The sequence below is a fragment of the Macrotis lagotis genome, chromosome X (assembly GCF_037893015.1).
Source record: "Macrotis lagotis isolate mMagLag1 chromosome X, bilby.v1.9.chrom.fasta, whole genome shotgun sequence".
NCBI lineage: Eukaryota > Metazoa > Chordata > Mammalia > Peramelemorphia > Peramelidae > Macrotis > Macrotis lagotis.
Genome location: NC_133666.1, coordinates 312,220,770 through 312,248,120, shown reverse-complemented (window position 1 = coordinate 312,248,120; position 27,351 = coordinate 312,220,770). Strand labels below are relative to the sequence as shown.

The 27,351-nt window shown below is 36.0% G+C and overlaps 1 protein-coding gene and 1 pseudogene across 2 annotated transcripts in view; both read left to right on the top strand.

The window, feature by feature from the left end:
• The first annotated feature begins 11,017 nt into the window (after nt 1-11,017).
• Nucleotides 11,018-27,351, top strand: part of LOC141503007 (urea transporter 1-like) — a 117,092-nt gene continuing 100,758 nt past the window's right edge. Inside the window, exon 1 of one of the 2 annotated variants that reach the window (XM_074208076.1) lies at nt 11,018-11,390. Coding sequence is in view for 1 of the 2 variants with exons in the window: in XM_074208072.1 (XP_074064173.1) it covers nt 13,626-13,697 (72 nt within the window). In the remaining variant the exon portion in view is untranslated. Of the gene's footprint in view, nt 11,391-13,302; nt 13,698-27,351 lie in introns of those variants that run through there. The other variant, XM_074208072.1, reaches the window with a different exon arrangement.
• On the top strand, nt 20,773-25,232 carry LOC141499850 (short coiled-coil protein pseudogene; annotated as a pseudogene).

Below are 27,351 nucleotides of genomic sequence, written 5' to 3'. Positions count from 1 at the left end.
CAGCTGTGTTTAGCCCAAGATTAGCCCTATAGAGGGCAGTCAATGATTAATTAACTAAACGTTTGAAATTTTCTGATCTAAAACTCATTTTCAGTAAGAATGAGTGCTGGGATATTGCAACACTCAGATTGTGCGCTGTCTGTAATGTCAAAGAGATTGCATTAAGAAACAGTCTATTCATTCTTTTCCCTATCTTCCAAGAAATTTATTATCAGTAAAGTAGGCCATTAAAATTCTTTTGCCTATACTAAAGTTGCTGCTGGGATTTTTGGGGTCACCAATTAAAGATATAATTTGGGCTATCTGAGAAATTTAGGACCAATTGAGGATGAAAGAATAAGAGTTCTCTGGGATGTGAAAACTGCTCAGGATTTATTATAGCAAATTATTACAAATATACAGATTAAAACTAGAAAAGCAGTAACCACTTTAAGAGTAGGCTACATGAAGTTTGAGTGAGAGAGAAAGAGAGAAAGAGACAGACAGAGAGAGGGAGAGAGAGAGAAAGCCCAATTTCATGGCATGGAGGCCCATGGTGAACCCCCAGGGCCTAGCATGGGAGCACATGGCCTAGGAAGGAAAGAGAAATGTAGACATCCTGCAGGATCAGAAAATAGAATCAAGAAAAAGAGAGAGCCCAGAAGGACAAGCACTTCCTGTTAAATATGCTTCTGTGGTAGATTGGGCAAGGGGTGGCGCTTGGGGAGTGATCTTACACTTTGGTCAAGTATCTTCCAAAGACAAACTCTGTACTGGTCCTTCCTTGTCCCAAGGTGCTTGAACCCCAAGTTCAAATTGGGATCATTTCTCACACCAGCATCTACAGCCAAGGTTAGGTGAAGGGGTAAAAAACATCAGAATCAAGGGGGAGACAGGATACAATCTACAGGGGGTCAATTTACATCTCAGGAACAAACAGCCTTCCACAATTAACAAGATTTTTACAGCATTAAAAGATTACATATTTTGTTTCTGCTACATTCATAATTCTCTACATCACTAGGAAATTCTCAACTAATATAATAGTTACTTATATACTTCTATTATCTATAGTTAAATAGAAATGGTTCAGTCACTATTACCCAGTGGTAAAAGAAAATCTTTCTTCTTTGACAGTTGTCATACTCTGGGATTCCTTTCCCCTTATCAAATGACAGGTGTATGAAGGACTGCCTCCCATATCATCAATTTAATTTAATTATGTCACATGCATACTTCCTATGTATAAGACATCATGCTAGAGGACTGGATTATTTTGATTACATTAAATTAAAAAGCTTTTGCTCAAACAAAACCACTCTAACCAAGATCAAAAGAAGTATAGGAAACAATGGGAAGTGGGAAACAATTTCTATAACTAGTGTTTCTGACAAAGGTCTCATTTCTAAAATATATAGAGAACTCAGTCAAATTTATTTAAAAAAGTCATTCCCAATTGACAAATAGTCAATTTGCAAATTGCAGTTTACAAATATGCAAAGGCAGTTTTCAGATGAGGAAATCAAAGCCATCTACAATCATATGAAAAATTCCTCTAAATCACTACTGATCAGAGAAATGAAAATGAAAGCATCTCCAAAGTACCACTTCACACCTCCCAAATTGGCCAATATGATCAGAAAGGATAATGATCAATGTTGGAAAGAAGTGGGATTTCTGGGACACTGATTCATTGCTGGTGGGGCTGTGAACTGATCCAACCATTTTAGAGAGCAATTTGGGATTATGCCCAAAGGGCAATCAAAATGAGCATACCCTTTGATCCAGTAATACCACTACTGGGTCTCTATCCTGAAGAGATCATGAAAAAGGGTAAAAAACCCCACATGTTCAAAAATATTCAAAATATTCAAAAATATTTGTAGTGGCAAAGAATTGGAAATCAAGGGGGGGGTCCATCAATTGGAGAGTGGCTAAACAAATTGTGGTATATGTATGTGATGGAACATTATTGTTCTATTCAAAATCAGAAGGGATGGAATTTCAGAGAAGCCTGGAAAAATGTGCATGAATTGAAGCTGAGCAAGATGAGCAGAACCAGAAGAACATTATACACCTTAACAACATGGGGTGATAGGGAATTGCTCACTCCATCAGTGCAATAATCAGGGACAATTTTAGGGGATCTGTGATGGAGAATACCATCTATTTCCAGAAAAAGAACTATGGAGTTTAAATGAAGACCAAAGATTATTATGTTCAATTTTTAAAAAGTTGTCTTGTGTATTATATAATTTTGCTATCTCTAAGATTTTCTTTTTTCCTTAAGATTTTTTTTCTCTCAACACATGCAATTTTGATATATGCATATTATGGAAGCAAATGTGAAGATTATCAGATTGCTTTCTGTTGGGGGAAGGAAGGAGGGAAGGAGGAAGGGGGGGAAATTGTATAATTCAAAACCTTGCAAAAAACTATTGATAGAAACTACTATTTGTATATAATTGGAAAACATAAACACAAGGAAATAGTGCCTACCCTAAGGAGCTTACATTCTATTGGAGAAGTGTGATGCAATTTAGGGAGTGAAGGGAGATCAGATTAGGAAGAAAATATAAGGCAAAATCTCCTGGAATATCTGGGGAGGATGGACTTTGAATAGTTTGGGGGATTGGGCCAGTGGATCAAGAAAGATTTCTCAGAGGAGATGGTACTTGAACCAAATCCATGCATACATAACTTGCGCAGAAGATGGTATAATTGAATGGAAGTTGGACAAAGCAAGTTCACATAGAGAAAGCAACCAATGTGGAATTTCTGAAATAATCTGAAAGTTGCAGAAATTTAAGCTATCAGCAGTTAACAAAAATGGGAAAATGAAAGAGGAATTTCTGGACCAAGTCTTACAAATATATCAGCAGAACTTTGGGGTGATGCTGATCTTGGATCAAGCAGAAGGCAAAGTCATGAAACAGCAGCAGGGAACAGTTATAAAATGAAAGAACACACATGGGTCTCTTTGTTCATTGATACTATGTATTATGTGAACAGTGATGGTCCAGGAGTAAAGGATTGGATCTCCCTCCAAATGCTTTCCCCTTTCAGAAAGACCCTAGTGGATTCTATGATCACCACATTTATCCAACTGTCCAATATATCTAAGTGGAAACCCTTTGGGAATGGATGAGGCTGGGGGCGGGGGGAGTCTGATCCAGAGTAATCCAGAGATCCAAAGTGTTGATTCAGGGTATTTTAAGTCTCAAACTTCTAAAATTCACCAACTAGAAGAAAATACGTTCAGGAAGAAAAAGATGGGAACCTTGTGGGGAAGTAATAACTTCATCTTTGGATATATTGACAAAAGAAAAGAGATGGTCATAGTTTAATATTTAATTCAACAAATATCTTCTATTTGTCAGACACTGTACTACTAGCCTAGACAGTTGAGATGCCAAGTAGCCAGAATTCCTGTTAGAACTAGAACTGGAAATAAAACTAGAAGAGCACATAGGTGCCAAGTGTATTTCCAGGAGGCCTTAGAGCAGCATGATTTCTGATATCTAACTGGGGCTACAGAAATTATAGGTAGGAGATTATGGAAGGAAAGGGATACAGAGAAAGGTCAAGGTCAGCAACTATTTTATACTAGTAGAAGATGGGATTGAAGCAAGGGATTGTAGCAGATGGTAGGACCTAATCCCAGTTACACTCTTCCAAAATCGTATGGTCAATGACATCCAGACTTTAGAGAGAAAAAGAACAAATAGAGTCTGTACACAATATCCATAAGGATAGAAAAAGGTCCTCTAGCCCAAAATTCCAATCCAGGAATGGATGATGTGATTCAACAACAAAAGAGGAAGGAATGAAGAAAGGGAAGCAGAGTTTAAAGAAACAAGAAACAAGTATGAGGTTTTGAATAAGTGAAACGTGAAAAGGGCTATACATATACTCAGATATATATGGCACTTCTATAAAAATTGATCATGTATTAGAATAGGACTGTCCAATTCTACTATTAAAAGTTTTATTGAAACAATAGACATCATATTTGATCTGTCATTTTAGTTAGAGCTCTGCAACGGCTTGGCTTCTTTTATTAAACCATTTAGTAAATCACATAAAATCGTGCTGTGGTTGCATGTGGGTCACATTTTGGACAACCCTGTATTAGGACATTAAAAACTCAAGTAAGTGCAAAAAAACAAATATTAAAATGTAATGATAGTCAATAAAATGGCAGTGAAAAAGGATTCAAACCTAAATAATATATTCTAAAAAACATAGATCAAAGAACAAATCACAGAAACAATAGTTAAGTTCCTCAAAGAAAATAGCAAACTTTGAGATGCAATTAAAGTAGTTTTAAAAGTTTTTTTTTATTTTAAAACATTCTCATCATCAAAGGAGAGAACAGGCTAATGAATTGGACATTTCTCTAAAAATTCCAACTAAACACAAATTTTAAATTCTGCAAATCAAAGGAAAAAATTGAAAAAAGAATTCATTGAATTGAAAAAATAAAACTATCAACTCATTTAAAAATTGCAAAAGAAATACAAACCCTTAGATGATCTTCCTCAAGAGGAAAAAAAAAACAAATTATTCTTCAAAAAAGAAAAAGGAAAATCCAAAATAGATGAAGAGGAAATAAATTGGTTGTTTGTTGTTTAGTCATTCAACTATTCCCAACTCTTTGTGACCTCCATGGACCATAGCATACCAGGACCTTCTCCCCTTCATTATCTCCTGAATTCTATCCAAGTTCATGTCCATTGCTTCCCTTACATTACCTATTCTCATTCTCTGTTGTCCCCTTCTAACTATGCCTTCAATTTTTCCCAATATCAGGCTCTTTTCCAGTGAAGCCTGTCTTTTCATTAAGTGACCAAACTAGTTAAAGATTCAGCCTCAGGATTTGTTCTTCTCATTTATAAATTTTGAATAGTTTTTTTTGCTTTGTACTTTTTGATTATGGTATCAGTCAAAACAGGTTGACTATAAGAAAAGTCAAATATTATATGAAACAAAGATAATAACCACTAGAAAATGCATTTTCTCAAAATTGAATCCACATCATTATAATGACTAAACATGGCTCCAAAGAGTTAAGAAAATACAGCCACCTTTTGATTTAATCACCTTTCTGTCCAAAGAACTGTGATGTTTTAAAAGTTTGAGAGACACAATTTCTGAATAATTTAATCATTTTATTAATTCCAGCATTTGAACAAAAAGGAGTTCTGTGGCACCCCCAAATACCAAGGCAATCAAGGCAATGGATTCATATTTTATATACCTTTGAAAGAGGAGTGTTCCTGAGGGCAGCAATCAATTCTGATTGGTTAACAATTAATGAGAAAATTAATATTATAATTAGGAGCTGGTTTCATTTGATTTCATTTCTAGGAGGTATGGCTCTAGATCAGTAACCACACTTTTGTAGTTATTATAATGTTAAGATCCTTCTTCTATAGTTCAGTATATTCTTGCCACCTCTTTTTAATTTCTTCCATTTCTATTAAATCCCTACCATTTTGTCTTTTGTCATGCCTAATATTCCCTAAATACCTCTAATTTTCTTGAAGAGATTTTGTCTTTCCCATTCTATTGTTTTCTTCTATTTCTTTTATTTGCTGATTTAGAAAACCTTGATATTTGGTTGGATCTCTTTCCCTTTTTTCTTTCCCTTTCTTTCACTTTCTTCTTTCTTCAGCTATATATATAAAGCTTCATGCTTTCTTGCTCTTTTTTTCTTTGAATTGCTTTTTGTTGCTGCTTCCAATATAATATTGCAAACCACTATCCATAGATATCTACCACACTTAATCCCTTTAATATAGTCATCACTTCCACTTCATATTCATAAGGGATATTATTTAGGTCATATGTTTATGACTGATGGTTTTTCTTACTCTAATTTAATTCTGAATTTTGCAGATAAGAAGCCCAAGATTGGAACCACAGTGTATTCCAAGTCTTGTTTTGCAAGTAATTTTAGTGTTCCTACCTTTGACTGTGGAGTATATAATCAATCTGATTTTGATAGTAACCATTTGGTGATATCCATGTGTAGAATTGTCTTTTGGATTGTTGAGAAAGAATGTTTGCTATAACTAGCAAGTCATCTTGACAAACCTCTATCAGTCTCTGACCTGCTTCATAGTGTACTCTGAGGTCAAATTTTTCTGTAACTATTTTTTTTTTTACTTTTTGCAAGGCAATGGGGTTAAGTGGCTTGCCCAAGGCCACAAAGTTAGGTAATTATTAAGTGTCTGAGGTCACATTTGAATTCAAGTACTCCTGACTCCAGGGCCAGTGCTCTAACTACTGCACCACCTAGCTGCCCTATAACTCTATTTTTTTACTTCCTACTTTAGCACTCTAAATCCTGTTTTGAATATAACATTTTTTTGTGGGGGGAGACTGGAGGGTTCTTTCTAGGATATATTGTAGGTCTTCATAGAACTGATCAACTTTGGCCTCTTTGGCATCAGTGGTTGGAGAATAGACTTGATTAATAGGATGGTGAATGACTTGCCTTGAATTTGAATAAATATCATTCTGTCATTTTTGAGATTATACCCCAGTACTGTTTTTTATTAATTACAAGGGTTATTTCATTTCTTCTAAATGAATGAATTAAATTTTCATTTAAATTCATTGACGCCAAAGTTGGCAATATTTAATCTTTTCATCTCCTGTTTGGCTATATCTAACTTACCTTGGTTCATAGAACTTACATTCCAAGTTCCTATGAAATATTGATCTTAACAGCATCAGACTTTCCCTCGAAGCATCACCAGATAGATCTGGTTTTTGGCTCAGTCACTTCATTCTTTCTGGAGCTTTGTAATTGTACTCTGCTCTTCCCAAAAGTGTGTTGGATGCCTATTAAACTGAGGGATTCATCTTCTGGTATCTTATTTTTTATCTTTTTAATACTTTCCATGATGTTTCCTTGGCAAAAATACTGGAGAGGTGTGGCATTTCCTTCTCCGGTGGATCACCTTATATCAGAACTCTCCACTATGACCTGTCCTACACAAGACCCACCAAAACAATGCTGTGATCCAGGAGGGAAATAAATTTATTAGAAAATATTTTTGTTAATTATATGTCAACAAAATCTGATAAGCTAGAAGATTTAGATTATTATTTTTAAACTACTTAGATGAGCAAAAATAGAGTTAAAATAACTAATAATAATAATGCTGATCAAACAAGAAATGAACTTCCAGGGGCAGCTAGGTGGCATAGTGGATAAAGCACTGGCCCTGGAGTCAGCAGTACCTGGGTTCAAATCCAGTCTCAGACACTTAATAATTACTTAGCTGTGTGGCCTTGGGCAAGCCACTTAACCCCGTTTGCCTTCAAAAAAAATTTAAAAAAAAGACAATAGCAAGAAAGGAAGGCATCTGGGGCGGCTAGGTGGCACAGTGGATTGAGCACCGGCCATAAGTCCAGATGGATTTACAAATAAATTCTATCAACTATTCCAAAAAAACAATTATGTAATATCAAATAAGTTGCTTGCAAAAATAGAATGTAGAATATCAGTTTCCCTAAGAGTATAGGAAAAAAGAAGGCATTTACTAAACTTCTGTGAGATAAAATGTTCCTGATACCTAAACCAAAGAATTAGGGTGATGGTAGGAAAGAAGGAAAGGGTTACATTCTACCAAATTGGGACTATGAATTAATTTTCCCACAAAAATTAATAATTTAATAATTAATCATTTTATTTAATAATTTAATAAATAATAATAATAATTAGGTTCTTCAGGACCATGATTAGCACACATGCATACTGAACATGTAAGTTCAATTGGAATTGGGATTCACCATTGGTATTCATCAGGGAATTCTCAGGGAGCTCCATCTACCAAAGTATATTGGCAATCCCTCTGAAACTTATAGTCTTAAGGGAATTCCCCAGAGCATTTCAGACTTTGAAAACCACAAATTCATATTACCTACATTGTATTATATTTTTTATTTATTTTATAATTATTTGCCAATTATATTTTAATCTAGTTTGACACCCCAGGTCTAGAGTATTGAGAGACGAAGTAATTGATATTGATGATGGAAAAAAGGGGCTTTAGGGAAGGGGTTTAAGGATCGCTGAGGGTTCATTTTGGGGAAAGAAATCACCAGAGTCTCAAGAGGGTAAGAAAAGGATTAAATTTTCATTCATAGGTTACTACAAAAGTTCACAAGTTACTACAAAAAGCTCACAAGTTTCTCCAAAAAGTTCACAGCTTAGGTTCCTTGAAGAAGCAGCAAGATAGTGAGTTTCAGTAGAAGTAGTGGAGTTAAGCAAAGACCACCCCATAAACTGGACTAGTAAGAATATCAAGGACAGCCAAGGGGAGGAAAGAGAAACAGCCACTAGATGGTGACTGGGCTTAGGGGATCATGGATCCAGCAACATGGAGAAGAGAGTGGGAGAGTTCGGGAGCCATCAGGAGATAAGCTGAAAGGAAGGTGAAGAGGGGCAGGAGAGCTGCTGTGATTAGCAGAAGCTAAGGGATAGAGAAACTAGAGTGAAGGCAAGGGACTACTAATCCCTAAGCAGAGAAGGAAGCTAAAGAAAAGAACAACTTAGACCTAAACTGCCATGAAAGACTGAACAGATGTCTATGGTTTGGTCAGAGAGCTACATATAACATTGTTTCTATAAAAAAAGGATAAATAAATATCTGTCAAGCTTGCAACACCCAACTAGCAAACATTCAGAACACAAAATTCTTGGTAGATTAGAAATGGTTTGTGGGACTAGATAAGTGGTTACCAAGTACAGGGCCTTGAAGTTTCAAGAAATCAGAAAATTCTTAAGCATGCCAAGCATGGCTATTTGGATATATATTTTTTAGTTTCAACAAATCAGAGTATGAATAACCTTTTTGTAGACTAAAATTGATATATTTAGGGTCTAGATGACCTCTAATACCCTTACAGTCAAAAAATTTATGCCCCTATTATCCTACTGTGTTTCAAACCCAGGCAGCCACTGTTCTGATTAATAAAATATTGATTGATGTAAAAGTCTCACTAGATTCAAAGTTATTTTTTGTCATCATGTATTTTCTCAGTACTTGTGGTCTACAGACAGACATTTGTTAAGTGACTATAATTGACATGATACTATGAGAGGTGCTATAGGGCAGTGGTATCTAAGATCTTAAGGGCAGCCTATTGTCTTAGAAAACTACAGATTGGCATTGTCCACATTCCATTGTATTATTTATTTTGCTAAATGTTTTCCAATGCATTTTAATCTGACTCTGGTTAGACTGGAGAGTTTTGCCAGTCACATGTAAACTATGGGTCTTGAGTTTGACACTTCTGCTTTTGGGGATGCCAAGGAAAATGAAACATGCCCTCAAGAAACTTACATTCTTAGAGTGTTAGACAAATGACAGGAGAGATACAGATAAGATACTGTGAAGGTTAAGAAGAGGGAGAGGTCACTCACAGCTGAGGACATCTGGGAGAGTTTCATTAAAGAGATAATATTTAAAATGAGTCTTGAAAAAGAGATCAAATTTCAATAGAAAGAGATTAAGGAATTTTAGAAGGTTGGGAAAGACATTCCAAATACAAGGAATTGCATGAGCAAAAATAGAAACACATGCAATACAATCAAGGAGGCACAATCACTATATTTTAGTTTGATAGACTAGGTGAAGAGAAATAATATGAGATAAAATGGGGAAAAAAGGATCATAACCAGATTCTTGGTTAAAGGGTCTTAAATGCTATGTTGAATAGTTCAGACTTTATCTGATAGACAATGTGGAGAGTTTGAAGACTTCTGAGCATGGCAATATCCAGAAGGGAGAAGTGGAGTATATTAGAGGATAGTGCCCTGGACCCTCTCAGATCCATCCCTTCCAGCTGTATCTGTTGTTCCCTAAACTATGGATCTAACCCAGCAGTGGCAAACATTACCTTCCCCATTGCTGATACCATTGGGAGGACCCATCTGAGGCTGGGTTTCAGTTTTCTTGACTCCTTGATTCTTCAGTCAGGTACAAATACCATGGTCAGATGTTCATCTATGACTTTCACAAGCATTCCAAGAAGTATCCAATGAAGTCCTCAGTATCCTAGATGTAAAGGCTCCTAATTCAGATTAAAGTTAAAATCTCTTCTCTCTATCATTTCAAGATTCAGACACTTTTCTAATAGCAACTCAAAGTGCACATCCTGGGGATTACAATCATGCACACCCTTTTCATCAGGGTGAATAGGGTAAGAAAAACAGCTTTCAGGATGAGAGGACACATATGGAGAATATTCCTTTTGAATGCCAAATATTTAATCTTTTAGCATCAGCAAAACACAACATCTTTAATCTCTTTATAAGTCCTCCAGAGCTTGTCCTTTGCCCCAGCCCCAAGGCATAGTAAGGGATTGTTGGTGTCATAAGTTTTGTAAAGATCCAGTTAAACAAATATATAGAAAGACCTATCATGTACCAATATAGGAAGGCCTACTTTGTACCTTAGGTGCTAGATGTGAGAACAGACTATAATTAAAATGATCTCTGACCTTCAGAGCTTGTATTTTACTAAAAAACCTTACAATTCTCATAATTATGTTTTTCGTAAGTCTCTCCTTAGATACACACCTGCTCCAGGTTATAAAATTTCTTTTGCCACCACTGGAATTCTGCCAGTGGGACACTTTGCAGGGCTGTTTTAGAGGTGATTTCTTTTCTGAGATTCAACAACTCTGAGTCACTTCAGAGTAACTAACCTATTACCACTCATTAGCAGAGGGAAGAGATCCAGAGAGTGAGATGTCGTTATAAGGATCTTAAGGAGGAGGATGGAATCTTAGACGATGTGCAGACTGGAGATACTAGGGAAAGGAGGTCCAGAGGAAAAAATGTTCTAACCCTTTGCTTTAAAAAAAAAAACTCAAATCAGTTACTTCTGTATTTTATGAAAGCTGGTCCTACTCATAGGAAAAAAAAAAAAGCAAGAACAAAGAAAAAACCAACCCCAAACCAGAAACATCCGGGTTAAATAAATGGGCCCCCCCCAGACAAAAAGGGTGAGGTAGCTGCTGCCAACACAGAAAGGGAAGCCAAACTACAGAACTGCCAGAGACATCATAGCCCAACTGGGGCCCATTCAGGAATTGGCCCAGCCTGGTGTTGTCAGGACTCAGACTCTATTGAGGGGTGAGGAGCAGCAGGTGTGAGAAGTTAGCAGGTGCAGAGTAACAACAGGGGGTGACATCCCTGAGGGATGAGGGTTGCCAGAGGCCAGCTGCATTGGTATCTGCTGAAAGGACTGCTTTGCATTAGGGAGCAGAAACCCTGGATTTGCTGGATTTGCAAGAAGCCCTAACAGAATCCACCATGAAGTAAGGAAGACCATGAGCCAGGAAATGAGTCTTCAAGGGCTTCATGGGGGGACATTGCTAGGCATGAGGTAAGGAGCTTCCTTCCTGGGAAATGGGCATTTGGACCAGGTTGCTGCGTCTGCAAAATTGTGGACTTTCCTCAGTCCCCTGGCCCCCAACATGGAGCCAGTTTTCCCTGAGTTTCAGGAAGGCATGGAGTTGGGGTTGTTGAGTTCTTGCCTCTTCAGTTATGGCAGTAGCAAACAAGAACCTGAAAAGGAAACAGCAGAGAATTGGTAAAAATGAAAGAGAACCTCTCAGAAATGAGGCAGGCTGTGAAGGTGCCTAAAATTTCAAGAGATAGCAGTTGTCAAAGAAAAAGTTTATTTTAGCAATGCAGGGGAATAAAAGGGAATGAAATATAAATATGATGACATTATTGTCAGCCCCCCCCTTTCTAGTTGTAAGATGGGGAGCTGGGTCAGAAGGAACTGGAATATACCTAAAAGATCATAACTTATCAGAAGCCTGGGAAAATGTTTACTAAGCTTTAATAAAGCTGGCAGGACTTGATTATAAAATCTTATTTGACTTTTAAAACTCTTCACAATCTGATGCTTCTTGCCTTTCTATCTTCCTGTACTTGACTTTCCTTCTTGTATTTGAGAGACCAATGACACTGGTGTCTTTGCTGTTTCTTGCACATAACATTCCATCTCCTAACACCAGTCCTTTATACTGACTTCTACCATGCTTAGAATGCTCTCTACCCTTACTTCTTCCACTCTCTCTACAAACCCCCACCCACAACTATCTTAGCACAGGGCTTAATATATCATAAGGTCTTCATAAATGGGGATGTCATCACCATTATCTTTCACCCTTCCTAGGGAACTGGGAGTACTTAAACCAGTTTTGAATTTAATACTTAAATGCTTGAGATTGAATGCCAACTTTGTTATTTACTACTTGTTTCATTTTTAGCTAGTAATGGAACTGAACTGATCTTATCTTAGCCTCAATTTCCTCATCTGTAATAAAGAAGCACTAGAACTTGAGGATTCTAAAGTCCAGCTCTAGAGCCTATGGACATATTTTTCCCCTTTAACTCAGCAAATCTGTGTTAAAAATCTTACCATTCTTTGAATATTGAAACCTTTCTTCCCTAACAACCTGAAGAGGTAGTTTCTTGAGCCTTCGTGAGTTAATATCTTATAAAGAAGAGTTTAATGGATCCTTCAAAGCAAGGATGGGACAAGGTATGTGAGAGAGGAGGGACTGTGAGAGTAGGAATATGGAGAACAATGCTAAAAAGGGAGGTGTGGCACCTCCAAGACATGCCACCAATATGTGACGCTGTTTTGCACTTTTGGCAGTCTCTAAAAGGCATATACTCATGAGACATAAGGTAAGTACCTCAGCTTGCTATTTGCCCTCAGCCCTTGGCCTGGTCTGTGTCTCCCCTATTTACAGGAAATATATAAAGACAACATCTCAATGCCCTCTAGAACAGAGACAAAATAGCTCTATGTGTCCCCATTTGCCATTGTTTTATTCTGGACATTTTCAAATATGTTTTACTGATGTTGTATTTGTTTTTTTGTTATTTTTTATAGAGTGGGGGACATTGCATAACTATCTCTACCCACTAATACCTTTCTAAAAAGGAATTCTCTTATAATAAATATGTATATATTTGGAGAAAATCAATTCCCACTTTAAACTTTCTTAGTCACTTTGAACTATATTGTTAGCAAACAAAGGACAGTTCCTCCTAGCTCCTGACCCTCCTCCCCCTACCACACATATTAAAAATGTGTAAAGTTTTAAGAACAACGAAGATTAAGACAAGTGTTTTTATTCAAGAAAGGAGTACATAAGCATTGACAGAGCTATCCTTCAGGCACCACTAAACACAAGAGAAACTGAGGAAGGGGCAAGATGGGGGTGGGGAAGCTGAAAGGTTCTACTAGCTGATACTAAACACTTAAGACTCAAATACATAAATCAATGTCCTAGTTTCTCTCTTGCATGGAGGTAAAAGTTGGGACAGCCCCTCTTCCCTACGAACATGCATCACAGACTGTTCTTTTGAGACTTGTTTTGTCCCTGTTAGTTAACTGTTCATGTTGAGTAGAAAGCACAAGATGTGATTTGTCTCACTCTTTTTTTTGCCCTGCCCCTTTCGTGTGAACCTCCTCCAAACCCAACCATTCCCAGTACAATCTGGGATCTGCATAAATAGTTAAGAAAGGAGCAGACCCATTTTTCTTCCAAGGAACGAGTTAAGGCTTTGTGGCAGAGATTTCCAGTTGCTTTTGAGGATGGGAGACAAAGTTTGGCTAACTGCACCAAGGAGAAACCTTCCTGAAAAGGTGTGGTTTGAACACCTGAAGGTAGGAATGTGATAGTTAACTCTGAACTGATAGATTGTCACACTTATTTATGGTTATCCAAAAACACAGAGGGAGGGGGGAGTCAGTAGCTGATAAGGAGATTGGTGAAATGATTCAGATGACAGGCTCATAGCACTCCCCTTGACTCTCTCTGCTCTTTGTGGTTATGCAAATATTTTCTAGCTGCACTTGATATATCTGTCAAATAGGCATGAACATGCTTCAAAAGGTACTTGGTGTTATAGAATTGTGGTCCAATTTGGCAAACAGGTAGATAAAAAGCAAGCTTGGCATCAGAAAGATGTGGTTTCAACTGTTACCTCTGATACCTATTGGTTCTCTAATGCTAAGTAAGTCACCTAATCCTTTGATGTCCAAGGTAGCTAAAGTGGGGACCTTAACTTTTTTAAAAGCATGTATTTTCATAACTATATTTAAAATAGTATTCTTAGACTTCACCAGACTGCTAAGGGAGTCCATGACATAAATCTTGTTAGGAACCCTTGTTCTGAGTTGGTCTTGTGATTTTATAGCATGTTGGGTAGATCTGCATTGATAAAGAGTTCCTTAGAGCTCCTTGCACCAAAGAAATCATGGATGAAGATAATAAGTATTGGGAAAAAAAACCATTTGCAAGGCTTTTTGCTAAGTACTGAAGTTCTTATAGAAATTTATTTACAGAAGTAAATAGTTTTGCATACACAGAGCTTACATTCTGCTAAGGAAATGGACAGTGTAACCAAATTAGTAAAAGCAAGGTAATGGGAAATGAGAGAGGATACAAATAATTGGAAGCATCAAGGAAGGATTTACAGAGGAGATGATTCCTGAACTGAGCCTTGAAGAAAGACAAGGATTATGAGAGTCAAGAATGTATTCTAAATCCTCATGGACTAGGAAATAGGAAATAGGTTCCAGTTTGACTGGAACCTAGAAAATACAAAGGCATGTAATAAATCTAAAATTTAGGCTGAAAAGATAGGAAAGCTCTCATTGTGATGATCTTTTCATCCTAGTGTTGTTATAAGATGATCTTGGGATTTCTACTAGCATTTCCTGAGACTGATTGCATGTGCCTATGTAGAAAATTATTAAGCTGGTTAAGGTTATGTTCTGTGCAAATTTGTCATGAAGTTCCCTGTAATGTCACCTACTAGGTTCATTATATGCACTGCTCTGGGTGGAAATATAGAGCTTTAGTTTTAGGATAATAGACAACATTAATGAATGTCCTGGATTTTCAGTATTACCTTTCATTTTCTTTGTGCATCCTGTTATCTAAAAAAATCTATTTGGAATCCCTTGAGGGGAGACATTAGTTATTTCTTCTGGGAAAATTAGTGTATTTCAAGAGCTTTCTTCAAAGGTAATAAACTCCTTGTTACCTAGAGATACTCAAAAAGAGACTAGAATATGACCACTTGTCAGGAAGCTTTAAACAAGAGGTTTTCCTTGCAAGTGGATAGGAAAAGATGATTTCCTAAGGTAATTTCCAAATGCAAGAAACTTTGATTCTATTATAAATTACCCAATTAATCACTAGTACTAAATAAGGCTATGTCCTCTTTGGGCTACATCAAAATTAGGAGAGGAAGATAGGGCTTTTTAAAAGCATAAATAATTATTCAATATTGTATTAGAAATTCCAGCACTAGCAATAAGAGAAGAAAACTAAATAGAAGGAATCACTATCTTTAAAACTATCTCTTTTTGCAGATGACATGAGGATATACTTGGAAAATCCTAAAATCTCAATTAAAAAGTTAGTTGAAACAATCATTTTAGCAAAGTAGTATGATATAAACTAAATTCACATAAATCATCAGCATTCCTCTATGACACAAAATTCTGAAAGAAGAAACACTTAAAAATAAAACCCCTTTTAAAATAACTCTAAACAGTATAAAATACTGGGAGTACACCTTACACCTGACAAAACAAATTTAGGAACTACATAAACAAAATTATAAAAACTTTTTTATACAAATAAAATCATATTTAAATAACTGGAGAAACATTCATTGTTCATGAGTAGACAGGGCCAATATGATAAAAATTACAATTTTATCTAGCTAGTTTATATATTCAATGTCATAACAACCATATTATTCACCCCCCCGCCAGATTTACTGAATTAAAAAAAATGGTAAAAATTCATTTGGAAAAAACAAAAAGCTAAAAATATCAAAAGAAATAATGAAAAAAGAGAAAATGACTTAGCATTACCAGTTCTTAAACTACCTTATAAGACAGTAATTATCAAAACTATCTGATACTGATTTAGAAATCAAAAGGTAGATCAATAGAATGGAATATAGACACAATTTACAGTAAATAAACATAATAACCTTGTATTTGACAAGGGTAAAGACTTAAAATTTGGGAATAAGAATTCAGTATTTAGCAAGGAAAACTGGAAAGCAGTATGGCAAAATCTGAACTTAGACTAATCTCTTAAACAATTTACCAAAAGAAAATCAAAATGGATATATGAGCCTTCCTCATTGCTCATCCTTACATGGTGGCTTATGTCATTGATGTAGCTTCTGCTGCTGGCTTCTAACTACCTGTGTCTTTCTTTTCCTTAGCTTCTGCTATATGATGTATATATTTGTCTGTATACATATGTATATGTATATATATATATATATATATATACATATGTATACATATACACATGCACACAATACAGCAATATTTAATATTTTGTACCTAAAAATAGATATAAAACAAGAAAATTAGAAGAATATGGAACATATTACTTATCAGACTTATAGATAGGCAAATAATTTAGGAATAAACAGAAAAGTTAATAAAATGAATGCTTTCAATTGCATTAAATTTTAAAGGTTTGTAAATATATATATATATATAAAACAAATATAGCTAAGATCATCAGAAAAGCAAAAAATTGGGAGAAATTTTCATAGAATTTTATAGAATTTATCAGATAGAGGTCTCAAATCAAAAATTTTATCAAATCCAAAGGATTATGAGTCATTTCCCAGGGAGTTTTCCAATGAAGAAATCAAAATAATTTATAGCCTTATAAAGAATGCTCTGGGGCAGCTAGGTGGCTCTGTGGATAGAGCACCAGCCCTGGAGTCAAGAGTACTTGAGTTCGAATTTGACCTCAGACACTTAGTAATTACCTAGTTGTGTGACCTTGGGCAAGTCACTTAACCCCACTTCCTAGCCAAAAAAAAGAATGCTCTGTCATTATTGGTTAAAGAAATGCAAATTAAAAAAAACATTGCCATACCATTTTGTGCCTGTTAGTTAGCTACAAGGATTGAAGGAGAAAGCAACAAATAGTGGAGGAATGTGGAAAAATTGAGACACTAATTCATTGTTGGTGAAATTGTGAAGTCATCTAACCATTTTGGAGAGCAATTTGGAATTATGTTCAAAGAGTTATGAAAATGCCTATACCCTTTGACCCAGAAATATCACTACTAGGTCTTTTTCCTTTTATGGAAAAAAATGAAAAGAATCTATATGTTCTAAAATACTTATAACAGCTTTTTTTCCTGGTGACAGAGAACTGGAAATTGTAGGGATGTCCCATCAATTGGGGAATGACTGAACAAGCTGTGGCATATGATTGTGATGGAATAATACTGTTCTATAAGAAATGATGAGCTCATTGATCTTAGAAAAACATGAAAAGACACTTATTTAAACTTATTTTCATTATTTATGAAGAGCAAAATGAGCAGAACCATGAGAAGATTGTATATAGTAACAGTAACATTATTTTGAGAACAACTTTGAATAAATAAGTTATTTTGACTATTATAATTATTATATTATTTATATTAAATATAAAGGATATATAAAAACACCATTTGTATCCAGAGAAAGTAAAGAAAAATAAAAATATATATAGAATAATTTTGTGTGTATATAATACATACACACATGGTAGTCGTCTCTAATCTCTAAGGAAATTTGCATCATTTTGTACATTTGAAAAGACTATCAAGTTGTGCTAATAGATTTGCAATTTTATGCACAATTTTTTTGTACTATTTTATGGAAATGCTTGTTTTACTTCACCTGTCTATATAGATATAATAAAAGGGGAAAATCATAATCATAATATTTCAACAACATGAAAATGATGAGAATTCAACTGGAATCAATTGACTAATGAATTATAAAGAACTTCCAAAAGTATATAAAGTGTTCTTTCTATATGTACTAACTATATTCCAGATACTGTCATAGAGCATAGTTTTAGGAAAAATATTAGAGATCGAGTCCATACTTTCATTTTTTTGATGAAGATCATAGGCTAATAGGATCATAGATTTAAAGTTAGAAAGGCTCTTGGAAACCATGAAGTCTAAACCCCTTATTTTACTGTCAAGAAAACTGAAGTGCAGAGAGGTCAAGTGATGCCCAAGGTCACCCTGTTATTAATGTATGAGGCAGGATTTGAACCTAGGTTTTCTTGACTACAAGTCTAATGCTCTATCCACTATTCTATTGTTTCTTGAATTTATAGTTCCTGGGGCCATATCTCAATTGCAATAATAGTCTTTTGGGGTTTGTAATATGTTATTGTTTTTTGGTTAATCTTCATGATAACTTTTTTTTTAGGTTTTTACAAGGCAAATGGGGTTAAGTGGCTTGCCCAAGGCCACACAGCTAGGTAATTATTGTCTGAGACCAAATTTGAACCCAGGTACTCCTGACTCCAGGGCCAGTGCTTTATCCACTGTGCCACCTAACCACCCCCTCATGAAAACTTTTTAAAGTTGATGGAACAAGCATTATTCTCATTTACAGATATAGGATGATAGTATTCAGAGCCAGAAGAGTGGAAACAAGTATTTATTAAGTCTAGGCACTGTGCTAAGCACTTTACAATTATTATCCCATTTGATCCACTAGCTATATCTCCATTTTGCATTTGAGGTGATGATGATGTGATGTTCATCCTTCATTCTCAAAGAATACTGTGACATCAGAGAGATGATGCTATGTCATGTATCTGAATTGGAATTGAGTGAGGAGGTGCTATGTCAAATCAATAGTCTCACTTTCTCCTCCATAGCCCTCTGGGTTCAGTGGTCAGATATAGATGTATGGCTATATTTGAACTTAGGTACCCCCTGACTCTGGGGAAGCTAGGTGACACAATGGATAGAATACTGGACTTGGAATCAGGAAGACTCAATTTTCAGAGTTCAAATCTGGTCTTTGGTCAGATTGGTTAACCTTGCTTGTCTCAGTTTTCTCATCTGTAAAATGAGCTGGAGTCACAAAGGGCACACATCAATTCTGCTTCTTTTCTGTGTCTTCTTTGCCATCTGTCTCTGAGTCTACACAATTTTTTTTCTATCATGGACCTTTTCATGTTTTTTTATTTCAGTACCTGGATAACTGCTATTTGCTCTCCAAACAACTCCATTTATATTTTTAGTGCCTTGTAAAACAAAATATATTTATATATAGTACACAGTTCAATGATCATTGGCATACTACTCTGCTGGCTGATGGTAATTCAGAATAGACCTATAGGTTCCCTGCTTTCACAAAAGACAAAGTAGAGATTGTCTTATCTCCCTGTCCATCTGAGTACACATCCCTTCTGCTTTCTCTTCTGTCTTCTTCCCATCCCCATACACCATTGAATCTGTGCAGTGTTTTTTATTATATACAACATACAAGGACTATCTGATGCTCCATTAATAAATAAACCAAAAGCAATCAGATACTACAGCTTGGCCAGAGAGTTCAAACTTTGCTTCTGGATTTCTCTTTCCTTGAATGTACTCACAAATCCTCTAGGTTGCATAAAGTTATAGAATACAAGAGCTTAAAAAAAAATACAAGAGCTAAATCTTAGCGATTATCTGGTACTACTGCTTGTTCTGCAGCTGAGGACATTGAAAGCAGTCAGAGAGTGAAGTAAATAGTTCATGATCACAGTTTGATAGTGGTAAATCCTGGGCTGGAAACCCACTCTACTTTACTCCTAGCCTTTTTGTTACACTAGAGCTTGCTTTTGCTTTGAGCCCTTGTTCTTATCAGCAAGAACACAATTTGGGTACAGAAGTTCCTTTTCCCTCCCACAAATAGAAGAATATATTAGAGAAATAGAGCAAGCCAGCCACCAGGCTCCAAAACATGCACTTTTTGATTCTTTGTAGTTTAAAAAAGCAACCTTTTCTTAAACTAATTATTATCAATATTACTCCACAGTATTATTATAAAATGGTTCAACTTTTCCTTCACTAACCAAAATGGTGCTGTATTCCTTGGGTAGAGCATAATAGATAATCTTCCCTTTATATAAAAGTTTTGTGTCCATGTTTGAAATACTGGGTATAGTTTTGGCTGCCATACTTCAGGAAATGAACCAAAGGGCTACAGGGCCCCCTGGGGTGGGTGGGGGGGAGATAGCAGGATAGGGAGATTGAGGCAGCAAGCCTGGGAGTACCAACCTCCAAATTTGCCTGGCAAGAGCTCCCTCCAGATTTGCAGGTGGAAAATCCTGTTCTAGGATTTTCTGTAAAGGGGGATCATCTGTAAAATGGGGGTTATGGACTACCTGTACCTATCCTTGGTGATGGTGGTGAGGAGGAAAGGAGATTTGTGGCAGACCGTCAAACTACAGTTTGTGACAGACATTTAGGGCTTTAGAAACATAACTTATTACTGTCATGACCACAACACCTACCCACGGGGTAGGAATCAATTGTCACAGATGCAGATTTGCCTCTGATCTATCTATAAACTAGAGGCCTGAGGTATAGAGAGGTAAATGATTTGAAGGGAAGGGGAAGGGGAAGAAGAAAAACAAACTACCTAAGGGCCTGCCCCCATGTTAAATAAGCACTTTACAATTATTTCATTTGAGCCTATCATCATCCTCCCTAGAAGATAGGTACTACTGTTGCCCCTGTTTTACAGTCGAGGAAACTGAGAGGGTACAGGTTAAAAGGTAAAAATTGAACTTGGGTCTTTCTTTTCTTAATTTCTTGGTCAACTTGCTGCTCGTTTAATTTATGTAAGAGAATATTCATCAAGCACATTATATTCGAAAGAAAGTTTACATTATAGGATGATGAATGCTGATAGATGCAATTGAGGCTGAGAATTGGGAAGAATTAGAAGAGGAAACGTGACTTACTGCAACACACTCTTGAAGAGCTTTCTGCAGGAGTAGATGCAGTCAAGGAAGAGAATCTGAAAGTGAAATCAGAAAAACAGATTTGGACAGTATATAGAAACCCTTATGTCTGCATCTAGCGTTTCCCATACAACTGGCACCAAAAGCAAAAGGAAGTAGGGAGTTGGTCCCTGGTTTTACTTACTGACATTGAAAATTGAAAATGAGAAAAACAAGCAAGCCCAACAGCAGTCTGCATAGACTCTCTACAAATTTAAAAAATGTTAGTTTGTGGTATAGGCAAGTTAAGAGCACTAACCAGTAGCTTTACATATATGTATGTTAAACTTTGAAAACATGCAATTATATTGTAGACAATTTTTTTTAGAATTGTATCTATTTGAGTTTTTTTAATTTGTTTTTGTTTTTTGCAAGACAATGGGGTTAAGTGACTTGTCCAAGGTTATACAACTAGTATTAAGCATCTGAAGTCGAATCTGAACTCAGGTCACCCTGACTCCAGGGCCAGTGCTCTATCCACTGAGCTACCTAGCTGTTCCTAGAGCAACTTTTAATCAAGGAGTGGTCATATTTTATTTGTATGGATATGAAATTATTCAGTGACTTTAGCCAAATATGCATACACCTAATTGCGCACTGAATTGCATATATTTGTTAAGAAAATTTTAAGAGGGATGCTTTGTCAATATTAGATTTAATTTGTAAGGTTAAGCAAATGGCTAATTATAACAGAATTACTTAAAGCTGGAAGTATCAAAATAACTTCTGTTTTATGAAAAAGTGATCAGAATTATATTCTAATTATATTCTAGCTCCATGTAACCTACCAACCTATCTTCTACCTCTTTCTATTAATATCTTCAATCATTTAACCTATAAACCTATTTAAATAGAAGAGCCCAAAACTTAGAAGTATCAGAAGAACCAAATAAAAGCTTTTCTCAACTGGTGCATATATATTATAATTTGATGAATTAGGCCTTTTGGCTTACCCCCAACAATTTGAAAAAAAATTTACAAATGGCATTAAAACATTTTTAATATTACTCTTTGAAATTTTCATTTTAATGAAAAATTAATGCATAAGCATAATAGGAACACGATTCACAAAAATAATTCTAGATTACATCTCAAAAGTAAACAAATGAGCAAATTGTAAACAAATTAAACTCTATCCTAATCCTTCCCTAGCTTCTAGTCTCTTTGATGCATGCAGGTGGGGTTATGATTTGGAGGAAAGTGTGGAAGGAATAGTAGGTAGTTTAAGTTTGACTATCCATTAGCCAAATATGTCAATATTCAATGTTTCCAGTGTCTAAAAAGAGCAACATTAGCCAAAAAAACCTCAGAGTTTATTAGTATTACATGGTTAAATAAATGGCAGGGGTTTTTGCTTACAGTAAAGTTAATTATCAGTTTTTTAAGTTTTCCCTAATTATCTCTAAACACAACTATTTGGGTTTTAGGCATGTTTTGGTACAATTTTTTTTTTTAATTTCAGGACATATTAAATGTGGGAATCTGAGTATCTGTTGAGAATTAAATGTAAAAATGTTTTAATTATGGCAAAGGGAAAGAGACCTACTATTGTCAGTTATAATATTGGCTTTATTGGACTAGAGCAACTTTTTGGGGGGTTTTGAAAGGCAGTGGGGTTAAGTGGCTTGCCCAAGGTCACACAGCTATGTAATTATTAAGTATCTGAGGTCAAATTTGAACTCAGGTCCTCCTGACTCCAGGGCCGATGCTCTATCCACTGAGCTACCTAGCTGCCCCTGGAGCAACTTTTAATCCAGAAGTGATCTTATTTTATTTATATAGATATGAGATTAGTCAATGACTTTAGCCAAATGTGCATATATATAATATATATTTACATATATATAGTAGTCAAAAAAAATTTTTCATCCCAATTGTGAACTTTAATTTATGGACATTAAAAAAAGGAAAGAAAAGACATGTAACAGAGATGAAGAAAGTCCAGAGACATTCTTTTGAAATATTCAAGGGGACAGTTGAGCAAAATGATTTTTCATAGGATAGAATGTTGGACTCAATTCAGTGAAGTATATTGGGTTCAAATGTAATTTTTTTTATTTAGAATCAAAAAATCAATTTTATATGTGAAAGACAAAGCAAGCATGACTACATTGCTTTTCATCTGGAAAAGATTTAGGGGCTCAATATGAGTGATATGATAGCCAAGACACCATATAAGATCTTATCCTGCATTAAGAGAGGTATAGTATTTAGGACTAGAAACCTGAGAATCCTGCTGTAGTCTTCTAGTCAATCAAGAAAGACCTTAAGATCACGGCATGTGGAAATTGGTTGAAGGAATTGTGCATGTTACTTTAGAGAAAAATATCTATGTGAGAATAGGATAATTATCTTCAAGTATTTGAGGGACTTTCAAGAGAAACAGGCTGGTTCGATTTGGTCCTATAGGAGAAAAAATTAGGAGCAATGGAAGTTGCAAAAGCAAATTTAGGCTTAAGGGGAAAGACAACTTCCTAATAATTAGACCAAACCAATGATGAAATAAACCACATAAAGAGGGGAGGATAGGTTCTCCCTCATAGGAAGTGACCTTCAAGCAAGACTGTATAATTATTTATCAGGTGTGCTACATGTAGGGTGATCACTAAGTTCCCTTCCAGTTCTTGGATTCTGTGATTCAAAAATAGTTAGACTAGTAGCAAGGGAATAGAGGTGGAAAGACAGGCGACAGGGAGACAGGGGAAAACAGGGTGGAACAGGAGAGGTCCTGCCATAGGAGAAATGTTTTTAAATGAGAATTCTTCTGGTGCAGAATGTCAAAGACTGACTTCAGTCTATCTGAAAGGGGCTGAGCTTCAAGTTTATAAAATTAATAAAGACCTGTTCTACAGATCTTGATTATCCTAGCACAAGGATGGATCAAGGATCTATCCTTGAAATTCAATAAAGATAAGTATAGGACAAACAAAAGTCCTATTTTACACAATGTATGTTGTGATGAATGTTTAGATGCATTCATAAATGATGCTTTATTTAATATTATTGAGCCATTAAGGAAAGGTAGGATGTCAGGGGACATATCTTCCCTTTGAGATTAATATTAAGGAAAATACTATCAATGATCTCCTATAACACATACCTTGGTGGCCCCTTTAGAGAGAAAATTCATTTTTAAACATTTGTGAGTAGATCAGTGTTATAAATGACTCAAGAATACTTAGTCCAGATTGATTAAAATGTTTTTTATTAAGATATCTTAACAAAATGGCACACCTCTCTCAAGGTGGGAGAAAGGGAAGGGGAAATCCCAACATACAAGCTCTTTTATACATTTTGAAAGACTTTGTTCCTGCCCCATTCATGCCAATCATAGGCTAGGGTCACAAATCTAATTGATACTTTGGTTCCTATATATTTCCCCACCCTGCTCATTATACTAATGAGCAAGAACAGATAGACCTCTTTGAGTATGTGCAAAGGAGAAGGTCAAGACTAGGTTAACTCTTGATCAGTTAAGCACTAGTTTCTTCTAGTTTTGGGATTGACTGGGGCCATTCCCCCTTTGTAATGGATTTCAAAAGCCCCACACCCTTTGAAAACCAACAACGCCCTTCATTCCTCACAATCAGAAAGCAGTTTTCTGCCTCTACTCTCCCTGGAAAACACTTGATTTTCTTTCCAATCAAAAGATAATTTATCCCAACTCAACTATTTACTGTCTGTATGACTGCAGAAGTCACATAACCTCACTTGGGGTCCATTTCCCCACTTGTAAAACAAAGGCATTGGACTCAATGACAACTGAAGTCTTTTCCAGGTCTAAGTCAATGATCAAAAATCCAAAAGACCAAATCAAATATCAAATTAAAAATCAAATATCCCAAAGAGTTTGTTTTAATAAACAAGATCAATATGAATTCCATTTATATAGCAGAAAAAAGGTTAATTCAATCTTTATTATTATCCAGTCATGTCTGAGTCTTCTTTGGGGTGTTTTCAGCAAAGAAATCAGAGTATTTTGCCATTTCCTTCTCCAACTTGCTCTGTAGATAAAGAACCAAGACAAATAGGATTAAGTTACCTTCTCAGGGTCACACAGCTAGAAAGTGTCTGAGGCCAGATTTGAACTCAGAAAGTCTTCCTAACTTCACTCTGACCACTGTTCCACCTAGCCTTCACATCTGGAATATTGTGGTTAGTTCTGGGTACCACATTTTAGGAAGATAGATGATCCACATTCTGCTTGGCCTCAGAAAACGAAACTAAAACCGATGTCAAAATTACAGAGAGAACAAATACAGATGACTAGAAGGAAATATTTCCCAACAATAAGAACTTCCCCAAAATGGAATGGTAGTGGTAATGAGGCACCTGTTCCTAGAAATCTTCAAGCAAAGACTGACTTGGGATGGGAGGAGGGCAGGAGGGGATACGGAGGGAGGGTCAACTGGGTGGTACAGTGGATAGAACACCAGGTCTGGAGTCAGAAAAACCTGAATTCAAATCCAACCTCATATATTTCCTAGCTGTATATCCCTAGGCAAGTCAATTAAACCCAGTTGCCTCCAAGGAGGGAAAAAAGAGAAAAGACTGTGTGATCCTTTGTCAGGTCAATTAAAGATAGCATTCCCATTTAATCAGGAGTTGGCCTAAAAGATTCGCTTCTAATTCTAATTTTGTGATTAAATCAACCAAAGTTAATTCTCTATTTACTTTGTCTAATCCTGTGCTAGCTGTTCCGGGAACAAGAAAGTCCATACTGTCTTGATGGTACTGAACAAGAAGTTCACAATATTGATATATAAAATCACTAAAAAAGTTACTTGCTAAATAGGTAAAAACTAAATAAAAAAGAAATTCAGAAAAGGTCAAGATCAATGTTGGTTTGAAAAATCTTAGAGAGTTTTATTGAGGAGTTAGGTATTGAATCAGATAGGCTTTGAAGATTAGAGAAGAAAAGAGGGGGTTATAAACATGGCATGTTCACCAATAAGCATTTCTTAAGCTTCTCCTCTATTCAAGACATTGTGCTAAGTGAGGGCAATACAAAGAAAGCAAAAAAAAAGCAGCCTCTGTTATCAAAAAACTCACAATCTAACATGGAGAGCACATATGAAAACAACTACATACACACAAGAAGCATGCAGAATAAACTGGAGATAATCTGTAGAAGGTGATTAGCATTAAGGGGACAGGAAAGGTTTCTTGTAGAAAGTGGAATTTTAGCAGACTTGAAGGAAGCCAGGAAAGTCAAGAGGGAAAGAGTTCCAGGCTTTTTTTTGGGGGGGGGGGGCTAGAGGGGGAGGGGGGACTTGCAGAAAAAACTAGCAAGAACAATGTGGCCCTGTACCTGACTGAACAGGGAGTGTAGGCTGGGGAGCAGTGAGAGACAAGAATGGAAAACTAGAGTGGGACCAGATGATGTACAAGTCAGTGCCACAAACATGTAGTAAGTGTTCACTGTGACCAATGCTAATCACTGAGGATACCAAATAAAACCAAAAATGAAACAATCTCTCAGATTTAGAGCTCTCGAGAACCTCAGAAATCATTCTCTCATTTTATAGATGAGGAAACTAAGGCTAGTATGGTTTAGTGACTTGCCAAAGGTCACACAATGAATAAGCAGGGCTCAAACTCAGACCCAATCCAGTGCTTTTTCCACTGACCCATATTGCCTTCTATTAAATAGATACAATATGCACACATTTAAATATATACAAAGTAATTTAAGACTGAACAACTGGGGGAGGATTAGGTAAAAATTCTTGAGGGATGGCAATAGGAATCAAATAAGACCTTGAAAAAGTGAGTGATATGATGAAAGTAACATTTTAGTAATACTACTAGAAGAAATAAAAGAGAGGGCAAACATCTAAAAGCTGATGCAGAAATTCAGACATTTATATCATGGATCACACGTGGTCTTGGAAGTTTGAGAAGAAAGGCAATGCAAATAGTATTGTTTTCAGTCATGTCTGAGTATGATCCTATTTAGAGTTTTCTTGTCAAAGACATTTGAATGGTTTGCCATTTCTTTCTCCAACTCATTTTACAAGATAAGAATACTGAGGCAAACAGGATTACATGACTTGCCCAGGGTCATACAACTAGGAATTGTCTAAGACTATATTTGAACTCAGGAAAACAAATTTTCTTAACTTCCAGGGTGGGCATTCCATGGTGTGCCACCTAGCTGCCCACTATTGATGAATTGTTGTTCAGTTATCTTTGTTATTGTCCAAGTCTTCATGATCCCATTTGGAGTTTCTTGACAAAGGTTCTCAAGTGTTTAACCATTTCCTTCTTCAGCTCATTTCACAGATGAGGAAGCTGAGGCAAAGTTAAGTGACTGGCCCAAGAGACATACAATTGGTCAGTGTCTGAGGTCAGATTTGAGCTCAGGACTTCCTGATTCTAGGCTTAGTGCTCAGTCCACTGTGCCATCTAGCTGTGTTTCAGTTAGTTTAAAGGAAAGAAAACGAGTCCTCTGTTTGGACATGATGAGTT